The sequence below is a fragment of the Catharus ustulatus genome, chromosome 6 (assembly GCF_009819885.2).
Source record: "Catharus ustulatus isolate bCatUst1 chromosome 6, bCatUst1.pri.v2, whole genome shotgun sequence".
Classification (NCBI taxonomy): Eukaryota; Metazoa; Chordata; class Aves; order Passeriformes; family Turdidae; genus Catharus; species Catharus ustulatus.
Window position 1 is genome coordinate 45,663,448 of NC_046226.1, and position 13,382 is coordinate 45,676,829.

The 13,382-nt window shown below is 42.0% G+C and overlaps 1 protein-coding gene across 8 annotated transcripts in view; it reads left to right on the forward strand.

The window, feature by feature from the left end:
- LRRC56 (leucine rich repeat containing 56) overlaps positions 1 to 13,382 on the forward strand; it is a 79,002-nt gene that overhangs the window by 62,893 nt on the left and 2,727 nt on the right. For all 8 annotated transcript variants that reach the window (XM_033063000.1, XM_033063003.1, XM_033063006.1 and 5 more), the window contains 7 exons: positions 665 to 761; positions 1,151 to 1,348; positions 5,212 to 5,389; positions 7,475 to 7,678; positions 9,025 to 9,089; positions 10,188 to 10,318; positions 11,016 to 11,137. In XM_033063000.1, coding sequence (XP_032918891.1) covers positions 665 to 761; positions 1,151 to 1,348; positions 5,212 to 5,389; positions 7,475 to 7,678; positions 9,025 to 9,089; positions 10,188 to 10,318; positions 11,016 to 11,137 — 995 coding nt within the window. The remainder of the gene's footprint in view (positions 1 to 664; positions 762 to 1,150; positions 1,349 to 5,211; positions 5,390 to 7,474; positions 7,679 to 9,024; positions 9,090 to 10,187; positions 10,319 to 11,015; positions 11,138 to 13,382) is intronic.

Here is a 13,382-nt window from a genome sequence, read left to right on the forward strand (position 1 = left end):
CTTTTTGTGTTATCTTTGTATTGTACAGCACTGTAATATCAATGAGACATTACATATGCATGGACTCAAGCAGGTCAGTGTTTGATTTTCTGGGTTATGACCAGAAAGTTTAAAGTTCATATAAATGATCCCTTATTAATACTTTGCTACACCCAAATGGTGGGAAAATAGGATGGAAAGGATTATAATTTTATGCTGATTCAAAAAATGTTATTTGGCAAAAGTGTTATTCCTTTCAACTGCAAAATCAGAACAGAGGTAACTCTGTAAGAGGGAAAGAGTGAGGCTGACCATGCACTCAGCTCAGATATGTTAATTTGGGTTATATGAGTTCAGCCAATTATGCCATTTTAAGAAAACCCTGCTTAATTCTTAGCAATTGCCTGTGATTTATGGCAGAATTACCATGATGTAGCTCCTGGAATAATCTTAATCAATCAGAACTGGGGTGATGTGTTGTCATACTAGAACAAAGATGACAGTGGAATAAGTAAAGAGGGGTATAATTTTATTCCCCACTTTCAAGGGTGAACATTTTTAATGGGATTTCTTGTAAACAATGTGAGATTTGAAGGAAGTGGCAGTGGCCTAGTCTTAGGAAAAAGAAAGCAAGTCTTGAATTCTTTTCACTCATTCAAATAGAGGTTGAATTGTTTTTTGTAAGGGATCTTGGAACCTCACTGTCCCATCTCCGTATCCTGTGGATGGCTCGGTGTGGGCTCTCAGATTTAGATGGGATCTCTTCCTGCAGCTCTCTAAAAGTAAGTATAGATGTATCCTGCCAAATGATGGTCTCAGAATTATCTTCAGTTGATGTTCTTTACTGTTAGTCTTCATTCTCCTCGCCCTGTGCTTTTCTGGCTGGTTTTGGTTTGATGCCTTCAGTTAGTTTAAAAGAGGCTACAATATAGCTTTTTAAAATGAGCTGTAACATTCAGGTCTGATCCTGAGTATACCTAAAGCAGTATATGGCTAAATTAGCGCCGGTTATTTAAGGCTGCAACAGCCACACTTTATAAAATGTTCACTACCTTGCTAATCTCATCCTGTAACATTTAGTATGTCAAATATTAGAAAGCATTTTGCAAAGCTTTGGTGTTTCTTGTGCAAGCATGTGGTTTACATGTTTATTCTGTTTACTTCTACTGAGGAACTCTACATAGCTTACAACAATATCTCCGACCTGAGCCAGCTGACCTGGCTGGATCACCTTGAGGTTTTGGACCTGGAAGGGAACAATATTGAGGACATCAACCAGCTGCAGTTCCTACGACTTTGTTCCAAACTAAGCCACCTGACAGTGGAGGGCAACCTTATTTGCCTGAAGCCAACTGCAGACTCTGCAGAGGTGAGGACTTGGTTTGTACATATTGTGTTTTTTGTCAGTGCTTTTTAACCATGAGTTGGAAATAAGAAACCTTTCTGTATCTTCCTATTGCATCATTCTAAATGATGACATGGGATGCCTTTCCCACCTTCAATTTCTGTTGATTTTGTGGTCTCATCAGTATGGTCTCCAAGATGACCACAAGTGAAATACAAGACTGCTAGTAAAGACTCAAGCCTGTTTCCCAGCAATATGAGGGAAAACTTCTCTTGGAGTATGAGCACTGGAGCAGGCATCCCAGAGAGGCTGTGGAGTCTCCTCCCCTGGAGGATGTGACCCTATGGAACCTGCTCTAGGTGAAACTGCTTTAGCTGAGGGGTGGACTAGGTGATCTTAAGAAGTCATTTCCAACCTCAACCATTTTGTGATTCTGTGGTGAGATACTCATTTTTGAGGGTTTTGAATTTCTTTCGGAGGCTCTACAGTCCAAAAGCAAGTCCTCCAACACCACCATGCTCAGAAGTTGAGCCCTGATAAAAACAGTGCTTGAGGTAACTAGGAAAAGCTATAATATTGGAACTGCTTGTTACTCTTTCCCAGAAAGGTTAAAATCAAATGACCAAAAAGACCTTCAGAAAAAGCTGATGGTACAAAATACAGTGATTCACCTCTTACGTACTAAAATAGTAGAATAATTTCTGCTGAGGTATTTTGTTGAAGGCATGAAAGAGCCTCTGTGTCACAAAGATGAGAACACACTAATACATGATCTGATTTGGGTTTCAGGGCACTCAACAAGCAAAGCAAGGGAGATCTAATTCTATGTGAACAGCCTCAGAGCTGTATTACTCTCTTTCACTTACTTCTGCTTCATAAAAGAGCATTGTTGGAATATTAAAACACCAATGTATTGCCATCCAGGTCTTTTGGAAGGTCTGTGACACACACAGACTTATGTAAAACACAGGTCTCACTAAGGATGGTGCAAATCCCAATGGCACCATAAAGAGCTGATAATGCAGGTCCAAAATCAGAGTTGATGCTGTTATCCCACTGTGACATATTCCATAGCTTTCCTGTGTATTCTAAAGAAGTCATGCTGATGCTGTTAATTTGTCTAAAGGGTTGGGTTTGACATTTTTCCTGGACTTAGACTTGAAAACAGGTGCTAACACTAAAATTTAATCATGCAATAGTCATATATTTTAAATCTTGGCACTTCTTAAATATATGAGTTAATAGCATTTTTCAGATGTAACTGTTGGCTTGATCTTATTGTTCAGTAAAAGGAGCTATGGAAGGTAGCTTTTTAGCTATCACAATTTTCCTCTCTGGAATTCAAAAGAAAATATTATATACTTGCCTTTCTAGTTTGAACTGGTGGAATTATCCATAAGGGACCACACTGTAACTGCTTGTAACCAAAATGATTTCTCCATTTTGGAACATTTCTCCCTTATGGAGGATGCAATCATGAGAGGAAAAACATATTCCTGCAGTAAGAAAGCACTGCCTGCTTGTGATGGACAAGGCACACCTGCTTATTCTTTCTACTCCCATGGAGATAAATACAGCTACTGACACTTCCTATCATAGCTTCCTACTATGGAAATGGTGCAGTGTATCCTAACTAAAAAGAAGGCCTGATTCTACTTCTTTGTCAATCCTGCTCAATGAAAGTGGGATTTTTGGAGGATTTGGCATCTTCAGTCCTTAAGTGTACTTGTAATGGAGAAATGTCAGATTTCCCTTGTTCAGGTGAGGAAATCAGTCCTTGGGATGTTCTGCGTGTAGTCCCACAATGGAAGTACAAAGAGCAGTGGCATGTGGTGGTGTGCCCTACTACTCTTCTTCATGCAGAATGGCTCTCTCTGCTCCTGTGCAAGTAGGTGCTAAGATCTGATTAGTGAGAGATGCCTCTGCCCAAATTATGGCGCAAACTTTATGCCAAAGTCAGTGATACAGATTTTATTAAATGGTAAATGTGAGGTAGAGAAATAAAAAGCAATAGAAAAGAGAGGAGAGAGAAGAATATTGTCACCACCCATGGATCCAGTGGCACCCCTGCTGATCATTCTTCAGCCTGGGCTTCTTGGTGGTAGGGTCCCAAAGTCTTTCAAAACTTTTCATGCTTTATACATTTTAGCAAACAAAGGAATTAATGCTCATTGGCTATGCAGTTCTTTTATGCTATAGGTTAAATGATTATCTCTTGCCCTTAAATGCTAATTAGTCCACATACTTAGTCTTTTCTTTTGAGCTGATGATCACGATCTTCCCCTGTCAAAATTACCTTTTGCCCAGTGGGAACTGATTTCAGCAGAGTTGCTGATTTGTCTTTCCTTATGGCCTGTAAATTCTGCATTTTTGGTTTCCATTATCAGTGATACATTCTTTTTCCTGGCTTTGTTAACCTCCCCCTAAGTCTGAGATAAGACCCAGACAATAGTGCCACCTTTATCTTATCTACAGTCCAAGTTCCAGGTATCCACAGAGGAATATCTGGGAGGGCTTCAGTGGTCATTGATGGTCACAAATGTGAATTTGTCGGGGGACTCAGCACAATGGTGTATTTTACACTGAGTTGTAGCAGAGGCAGACTGTGAGTTTGCTGCAGTCTCCCACCCAGTGTCTGTGGTGGGAAGATGCTTTGCCCTCACATGGTTACAAAGTGGGGCCTGCCCTTGGCTGGTGAGAGCTTCTCTATGGACTTTGTTTCTTTCTTGATTTCAGTGGATGTTTGCATTATTTTTTGGTGTTTAGAAAAGCCATATAGAAAAGAGTAGATGTGGGCTTACTTCGGTGTACCCTTGATGGCCAGCTCTAATTCCTCAAGCTCCTTCTTGTAGCCTGGCCCTTCCCAAAGGTCTGTAATAGCTCTCCTATTTATTTACTTTCAATCTACAGAATGGTCCAGCTAAATTTACTGCTCTTTCTTCAGATGGCCTCTTTGCTCCCTGTAATTTGATTTTCAGATGAGCTCATCTTCCCCTGTTATCTAAACCAAGAGCAACAACTTGATGATAAATTCTGCAGCCTCTGTTGCTGTAATGTAACATGAGCGTAACATGATTCTTCTCTCCAACAGAGAGGAATATGGCTGAGAATTGGCTGTAGCTGAGAATGGTTGACTCATTTTCTAAATTAAGATTAAGGAGTTTGAGAAAATTAGTGTCTGCCTCTTAACAACAACTAACACATTTCATTTGGTGCATTCCCTCTGCCAACGTCAGTGCTGCATTGTGCAGAGGGAGGGAGCATCCAGCCAGCCAGGCCCCACAGAAAGATTCCTGTTTGTGACCACTCTGTATTGAAAGAGGGGGTTTCTAATATTTCATGCTATGTCCTGAAAAGCATAAGACTTGCCTAGGTGAAGCAATTGATCGGTAGGTAGCTGTCCATTTGTATTCTGCTACTATCGGTGCACTCTTGCTTTATTCATATTTTTTTATTGTGTGCCTAAAAACACAATCCATGGAAGTGCTCTTTCTTTTTCCACCATCAGGTGTAGCAACATTCATAACATTTTTCAAGTCCTTCTATCACCTGAGTATTGATGCAAACACCAGAGAATCACAGAAGCAGGGATACAGATTGGCTGAATGCTGAGGGTACCCAGGCTTTCCATGGACATCAGTGGCCTTCTATGCTTTTGCACATTATACATAATATAACAAATGGCAGTCATCAGTGGGTAAACAACAAAGGAACCTTTGGGTGAAGCTTTGTCTTTGCAGTCCTCAGGACATTTTCCTGATCAATTCAAGTAGAAGTTATGTGAGGAGCATTTCAAATTATATGGCATTCATACAAAATGAACAGTACTGTGCTACTGGAAGTCCACAGCCTGCTAAATAAACTGACCAATTTCTCAATTTCTCCAGGACCCAGACTATAACTACAGAGCAAAAGTAAAAAAACTCATTCCCCACTTGAAGTATTTGGACAGAATACCAGCAAGCCAGACGGCTCTCCTTCCTTCCAAGAAGATGCATGAGGATTCTCTAATCATCAAGGAATCCATCAAGGAAGGTGGTTTAGCCAAAGACATTTCATGGTTAGGTATGACAGGTTTCCTGTTGGGGTTCATTTTTCAAATTAGGATGTGTAGTAAAAGAAAGATTAAGAGCAAGCCAACCTCTTTAAAGCCAGTCTTTACTTATAGTGGAGGGACAAAGGATATTGTCTTCTTCACCTGGGGAAGTAAGAAAGCTGGAATTCAGCAGATAACAGTGCAGAATTTAATAGAAGTTGTCCTAAGCTGGGCATCAAGACCAAAAAATGCAGACAATTTCTAGAGCATCAAGCAAATATAGCAGTAGCTGGGAGTCTGTACTTAGGGCTTGTTCTGCATTATGGGAAGAAGCAAAGCTTGGAGAGAAATGTTTCAACAACGGCTGTTCACAGCTCTTTCCATGGTAACAGTCATGTAGCATGGATGTAGGATTTCCTATTCCAGTTTAATAATAGGAAAGGCAATCTGGTCACCACCCTTCAGTGGTAGCAACATCCCAGGATAATTGTATGGTCTTGTAAGAAATCTGTTCCACTTGCTTTGTTACTATGATTAAGTTCATTATAGTCATTTGTAGAGAAGAAATGGTTTGAAAGTAAATCTGTTGTCCCCTTGCCTGCAGCCCTGATAATAGTTCAGATGTCCATGCTTTTATGTGTCATGCTACATGCACTTTACCACATACTATTAAATATTGCAAAGTATTTCCTATAACTGCTCATGTTGCTTCCCATTAGTGCGGGCAATGCAGTTAGCTTCCCAGCCCCCTCCCCAGGTTGTGGTTTGCCTGCCAACTGTACTCCATTAAAAATTTAGTTTGTTTTGGAATAAGTACATACATTTGTCATTTATTGAATCCCTATGGGGCCAAATCATTAGTTGTAATAGTAGTCATGGTAGGGAAAAAATCCATTAAAATCTGATCCTTCAGTGATCGTGCTTTGGCAACATCACCTGAGGTTCAGAAAACTAGTTAACAAAGTTTGCTGACAGAAGCAATAGGGGCAGAGCACAAAATTGTGAATTTATGTAATTTTCTGGTGTAACCAGACTTATATTCTTGCTGGCAGCTCTAAACCAGTAAGTTCATATGGTCAGGTTCAGGCATGCCAGTACTTTTTTCTTTCCACTAGCAATGTTGATTTGGGTACTTTTTACATGGTATCTGTTTCATGGGTTCATATTAAGAGCTGTGCCCAAGATACATTAAAGGCCCCTAACACTCAACTCTTAAGGAAATGGCCATATTATCACAGAGCTGATGCCTCACTTTGGAGCTGGTAGATGCTCAACACTTTAAAAAAGCATGTTATTCATCTGGGCACTAAAATGAAATTCTCTCTGCCATGGGCTGCTGGCTGCATATGCTGCTCTTAGAGCTGTGCTGTGCTCCCAGGACAGCCAGCAGTTGGACAGCTAAGAGGACAAGGCTCTGTCTGCCTTTGCTAGTTTTTGTATAAACCTTCCCATCCTGTAGCATTACAAAAACAGTTTTCACCTTTCTTTCTGTCTCTGAGGCAGTACTGGAAAAATCTATCACAGCCATTTCCAGATTTCTGTAACTCCTGGTACAGTTTGCCCTGATTGACTGGTAGCTCTGGTAAGGTGTCCATCACCATCTGCATTGTGCCAGGGCATTTAAGCAATGCATTTTAAGACTGAGGCCTAGGCTGTGCCTGTGGCAAGTCTGGAATGGTTTCCCTGTGAGCAGTTAGGCAGCAAATGAGAGGCAGCTTACAGTTATCCTGGGCATGCAGGTAAGGAAAGTAGAAGAGCTCTGGATACATCTAGGCTCACCTATGAGGTAACCAGAGGTGGGTGGTGAGCACAGAGCAGTTCCTGACTCATAACCCCAGCAGTCTATCTCTGGTGCCCAGGAGCAGAAGAAGGGTGGAAAGGAATATCAGTTTAGTTAGGGATCCCCAGATTCTGACATGACTGTGCAGCACTGGAAGACCTCTGTCTCTAGGCTGGACTCATTCCAGCATGTTTATTGTAGCTGCAATTACATATTTTTCTGTCCACTATAGCTCCAGGTGTGCAGCAGCACTCAGCGTATTGGCATGATACAGTGATGGTGTGGTTTGAAGCTTTGCACAACTGTGCTTACACTAATGAAATCTCTCTTCTAGATTCATATCTTGGGGAAGTAGCAAAGCAGTCTGGATGCAGCCCAAAACCCCCAACAACTTCCAGATCTGGAAATGCAGAGTGTTCTGCTAATGTAGGGACATGTAGTGATGCCAGCCTCTTGTCCGGTAGCTGTTCTCTTCCAGATCCCACTGTTTTTCCTGATAAGCTGTTCATAGAAGATGACTCCAGTGATTTGACACATGGTAATGTATGTTTTTTTAATCCTGTTCTTTCCCACACCTCCAACTCCTTCTGAATGTTATTACTGATGAGAGCCAGGGTGCTTTGAATACCACCCACCCATGCCACTGCTAATCAGGTTCAGCATATGTTGTGTTCCACGAGACTCACCTGCTCTAGCGTAGGCTTTCCTTTATTTTCCCCTGCAGCAGAAGGTGCGAGTCACCTGGGCTGCCCATCCCTCAGCCCCCTGCCCCCATGCAGCATGTGCTGCTGTCTCTTTTCACAGCCCCATGCTGCAATGCTGTTCCACGGCTGGCACTGCCTTTCAGACCTCATCACAGCTGTCCTGCTTGAGTAATATCTGGCCACAGCCTGTTCAGCCATGGGGACAGCCAAGGTCCTCTAGAGAGGTGTGGTGATGTGATGCACATTCACTCCCCACTGGATCATGTGCTCAGACTCTATGTACTGCAGTCTCATACTGCACCAGCATTGCTGCTGTCAATGAGCACTGTGGTTTGGTTTTCCACAGGTTGGTCCCTCAGCAGGAGGAGTCAGTTCTTTGACTTCACACCCTGATCTGCAGGCTAGCCCAAAACACAGGTCTACCACTGCTCTTCTTGCCCTAGTCACCTGGAAATACCACCCATCCTTCCCTGACTCCTGGAAACACCTTGATGGTGTAACTTTACCAGTCCACAGACTGCAGATTAGATAGAAAGATGGCATTTGTTTCCAGGCATTGTGGGCTGCTTTTCTCAAATACCAGTCTCTCCTCAGTTCCCTGCCTATAGGTAGGACTCAGGATGATGGATTAGATGAAGCAATGCAGAGTCAACAGCTGAGTGCACGTTTGGAAATGTACATGGAAACCAAGAACAGCTTGTCAGAGAATGAGACCATACTTTTACAAGCACTTTTAGGCAGCTAACACTACTGATACGGACAGTTTCACCCAATGTTCACTGCTTCTTCTGACCCTTTGCTGCCTTATCTCTTGTTAACCTGATTTCAATCAAGATCCACCTGAAAAATAATCCAGCAGAACAAACAAGAAAGACCCCCAAGATATTTTTTTTTTAAATCTGAATTTGTTTCCTGATATGAATGACCATGTGTCCACACAAATTTTTGTACCAGCACAACTAAGGAGGCAGGGCAGGAGCAGAAGAAGACAGATTCTGGTGAAAGCAGAGAAACTGCCTCTTAGCAGCAGTGTCAGGCCATGCCAGCTGATACTGTGAACCTACATGATGAAATATTACAACTTCCTGTCTATAGGAAATTATATTGACTGACTTCAATGACAGCACCGTTTGTTAAATGCTGGAGTAAAATGTTTTGGTTTTTTTTCTGTTTTTCTTAGGTGTCCGTCAAATTATATGTGGGAACCCTGCCAAGGCCCTCCATGAGAGGAGGCAAAAGCTAGGTGTATGTTTTTCTTGTATACTTCATATTCCTGCATGGTGACTCCCATAACTTCAGGCATAAACTGAAATCCCACTGTGGTTAGTAGCAGCTCACTCTTTTCTGTAGCCCAAGAACTCCCAACATGCAGTTGCCTTTGAGGAGGACAGAGGGTCTCCTGCCATGACGTTGCCCATGTACTAGCAGCAGTGGACCATCAGCTGCAAGGGACCACATGAAAATCATGTGTCAGCTGCTGGGGGCAGACTTCCTATCATCCTGCAATGAGCAAAGTACAAGGCAGGATTGCAAAATTTGGTAGTATTTCTACAACAGCTGTTAAGAAAAATAATTTTTTCAGCAGTGTTTCTTTGATGTTGCTGTAAACAGTCAGCTGCAATACTGCAAGGTCGCTCCTATTGACTAAACAAACACAAAGCCAAAGTTTGTTCCTCTTGGCAGTGGGGTGGTGCCCCTGCCCTTGGGTCAGCCTGCTCATTTTGGCAGTAACTCAGTGAAAGGATACCCATGGGTGTAAAGGGGAGCATTGTCATGGTCAGCTTTTGTGGACCTTGAGATTTAACACAGCACAGCTGCACATGAGTAGATTTAAACAGGCTGGGGTAAATCAGGGAGATGCACAGGACACGGACTTAATGCTGACAGCAGATGTTAAAGAACTACAAGGAAAAAAAATATGTACTACCCTTGTCTTTCTGCTGCCACTGCTTCAGCATAGGAAGCTTTTCTGAAACAGAATTGAATATTTTAGTGAACTGTTGTGTGCTAAAAACTGAGATGTGGATCAAACTGTGGTCATATACTGAGTGATGCACTTTCATGGTACTGGTCTTAATATGCTTATTGGTATAGCTGCTATAGGCTTACATCCAGTGAAATATAAATCAGGAATTTTGTAACTGCGGTCCTGGGTTCCTCAGGCTGTAACAGTACATGACTGGGGAGTGGGTCTTCTTAAAACTGCAGAGTTAGAAAATGTTGAGAGATGATCTGAAAACTCAGAAACAACAGTGGGCTTTGATGCATTCTAAAATCCACATCTAGAAACTGAGCTGGGAAGAGTTCCCAGGAATATCTAGATAACTTCTGCTATTTCCACAGTCACCTGCTGTGAGCCCTTTGAAACAGTCTGGTCTGATGACAGAAAACCTTTGTGGCTCTGAAGGAGGAAGAGATCTGCATGAGGAAAAGGTGTCCCCTGACCTGGGAGCACAGACGGAGCAGCACAAGGGGTGAGACCGCTGGGGAAATCTTGCCATGCGATAAACTCTGCATTCATTTTCTGCTGCAAAAATAAAATCAGTGCCTTGGCCACCTGGTGGTGGTTTCGAGGGATAGTCTGTGCCTCCTACCCTCCTGTCGCTGCTTTGGGTGGCAGTCCTCCTGCCTGGAGCATCTGCAGGATGGCAAGGAAGAGGAATCCTCTTCCTTCTCTCCAGAGCACAGGCAGGATGGCTCATTTCCTTAGCAAGAGCAAGGAAATAACTTTTCATAACTGGTGAGCCGTTCTTGTCCCTGACAATGTCTGCCCTCAGACAGTAAAAGAGCTGAAAGGGTATGAGCTTTTCTGCAAGCAGCACGTTGGCCTAAGCAAACAAAAGGCTGAAAGACAAATACCACCTTGTTGAGATCTCATAGATCTCACAGACAGGTAATAGTTTTTTGGAAGTAAAATTGGTTTTATTTCTCTGATCTTACTTCACTGCCCCACTTCACCTGATTAAGATGCTTGAGATAATCAGACACAGGCATCTTAGTTGGCTGACCCAATTAAAATGATTTTTCATATCTCCTGGAAGGTGTGAAGTAACAGTGGGTAACTAAATCCACTGCCTGGGTGTTGTCTGAGTGGCCATGCCAAGCTGCACTTGACCAGCTGCATAAACACACTCAAAAGCTAATTAAAGTGCGATACTTGATGTTGTCTAGGTGCCTGCAAGCAGGTCAGCAAGAACAAACCAGCCAAGCACTGAAGGAGAATGAGGGTGAAGATAAGGATAAGGACTTCATTGAAAGGGTTTCACTTGACCCTTCCTCCCACTCCTCCTCAGGTACTGGACCTAAATCCCAGCGGAAGGGATGGCATTGGGCAGTAACATGTGCTGTTTGTAGACAGGTGCATTGGTAAATCCAGTGTTTTAGGAGATCTGTGCTCTAGAGTAAAAGTTGGAAAATGCCACTGCAGAGCCAGACCCTAAGCAATCCATTCCAGTTTTTAGCAGGACATTGTGGCCAGCTGTGTTGACCATATTTCAGTATGAATATGTAGAATTAAGAGGAGCAAAGGTGATGTTACACTAGCTTAGCATCAAGTCAAGTATAAGGACATGTCTCTGTCTTTTACCTCGTGTCATTAATTTATGACAGTGCCAGGTGAGTCTAAAATACTGTGATTCCTACTGAGCTGTATCTGAACCCAGTTGGCACTGATGTAAATAATGACTGAGCTAATGATTAAGGTTTAACTGAGCAACTAGGAATTCTGGAAAGATATGCAACCAAAAAGATGCATTCAATGAAAGGTTTAAAAATGGAACATGCTCTTCTACTCAGGAATAAAGCCAAAGGCTTCTCTGAAATTGCATTTACATGAATGAAAGCAAGATTTCCACTCTTCACTGCTTGTTGAATATTGTCTTTAAGAATATTAAAAACATTAATAATGGTTATTCCAAACACATATTAAATAGAGCACCATACATAATTACAACTTCAATCTTTTTTCTGTTTTTAGTAAAATCAACTCTTTTTTTTTCTCTCCATAAGTAAAACCATGTCAGTTTTCATTTTACATTTCTTTCAAGGGCAAAAATGGATCTACTAAAATGTAGAAAAATACATTTTGAAAAAATAATCTGGAAATACAATTAAATTATTCAATGCCTCTATATGTATTAACAGTACTAAAAACAGTATCTCCCTAACAAGAATAAATGCTGTTTGGAAAAATCTGAAGGAAGGGACTATTGTCCAGTGACCACAGAAGTCTTAAATTATGATCTCATGGTCTCTTTAGATTTAATCTGATCTTTTTCAGATTTTATATGATTTCTTTACATGGAGTAGGATGGTCTCATCGTCTTTGTAGATTGACAAGACAAACATCTCACAGTGTATCAGTGTCATGCCCTATAGCACTGTGAAAGTGAATGGTTGGGCATGAATCTGCCTATTTTCTAGCTAAATCTTCTGGATGATGATGGGGTAGTTTGAAATCTAGAATTGTCTAAGGTGGCAGGCAGGACTGACCAGGATTCTAATCACACGCAGAAGTGTGTCCGATCCAATCTGAATTTCTCACAGAAGAACTAGTTGCTGGAAGCAATCCTTCTGACCAGAAAAGGACAAGTCATCTGAGCAAAGCCACTCTTACATAAAAATGTTTGCAGCATCAGATCCATATAAACTGCATTTTTTGGAAGGCGTTGAATGTTATTTCAGGCTCTTGAGTCAGACATACCAGTCTCTCAGAGAGGCTATGCTTAAGAACAAATATGAAGTTTAGACATTTTGAAAGTATGTAATATGATACAAACTGTTCCATTAAAACTTTTTATCAGATTTACCTAGGCAGTAAAATACATCCCCATCAACTGGGAGCTGCAGAGATGAATGTTCTGGGCCTGAGTTTTGGTGGCACATTCTTTAGATTATGTTCCTGCCCTGGACCCTGCACATCAGGCACTTAGGTACAGTTGGTTCTTTTCATAGACAAGAGCAATTGGATCCCTGCTATTTATAGAATGGTTGGTTCTTTCAATAGACAAGAGCAATCAGATCCCTGCTATATTTAGAATGGTTCTAAGCATGTGTGCATGCTGGTTATATTTATAAGTCAGCAACAAGTTTTTTCTTCTCTGTGCATTCGACACATTACATGGAGAGAATTACACAGCTGAAACAAAAAGGGCCAGAAGGTAGCCCTGCACAAAGTGCAATATTTTCCCTAGAAGTCAGGCACTTATGAGATTCCATGATCTCTGTCTCTGATTTAAAAAGTGGACCCACTCATCTGTGATTATTCCTCTGCCTTGCACTTCAGATCACTGGAAGGAATCCTAAAGTATTTAGAACAAGCCAGTGCAAACACTGGTGGGGAGTGATGCAGGTGTGATCCTGCCTGAGAACAAGAGGGCAGGTGAGCTTGTGTGTCCCCCGTGAGCTCTGCCTGTGAGCTGTTCCATGCTTGGCACACCACCAGCAGTGCTGGCAGGGAGGCTGCCAGTGAACCCAAACCAGCTGCCGGAGGAACAACAAGACACATCTGCCCACCCAGCTCCATCACACAGCATCTCC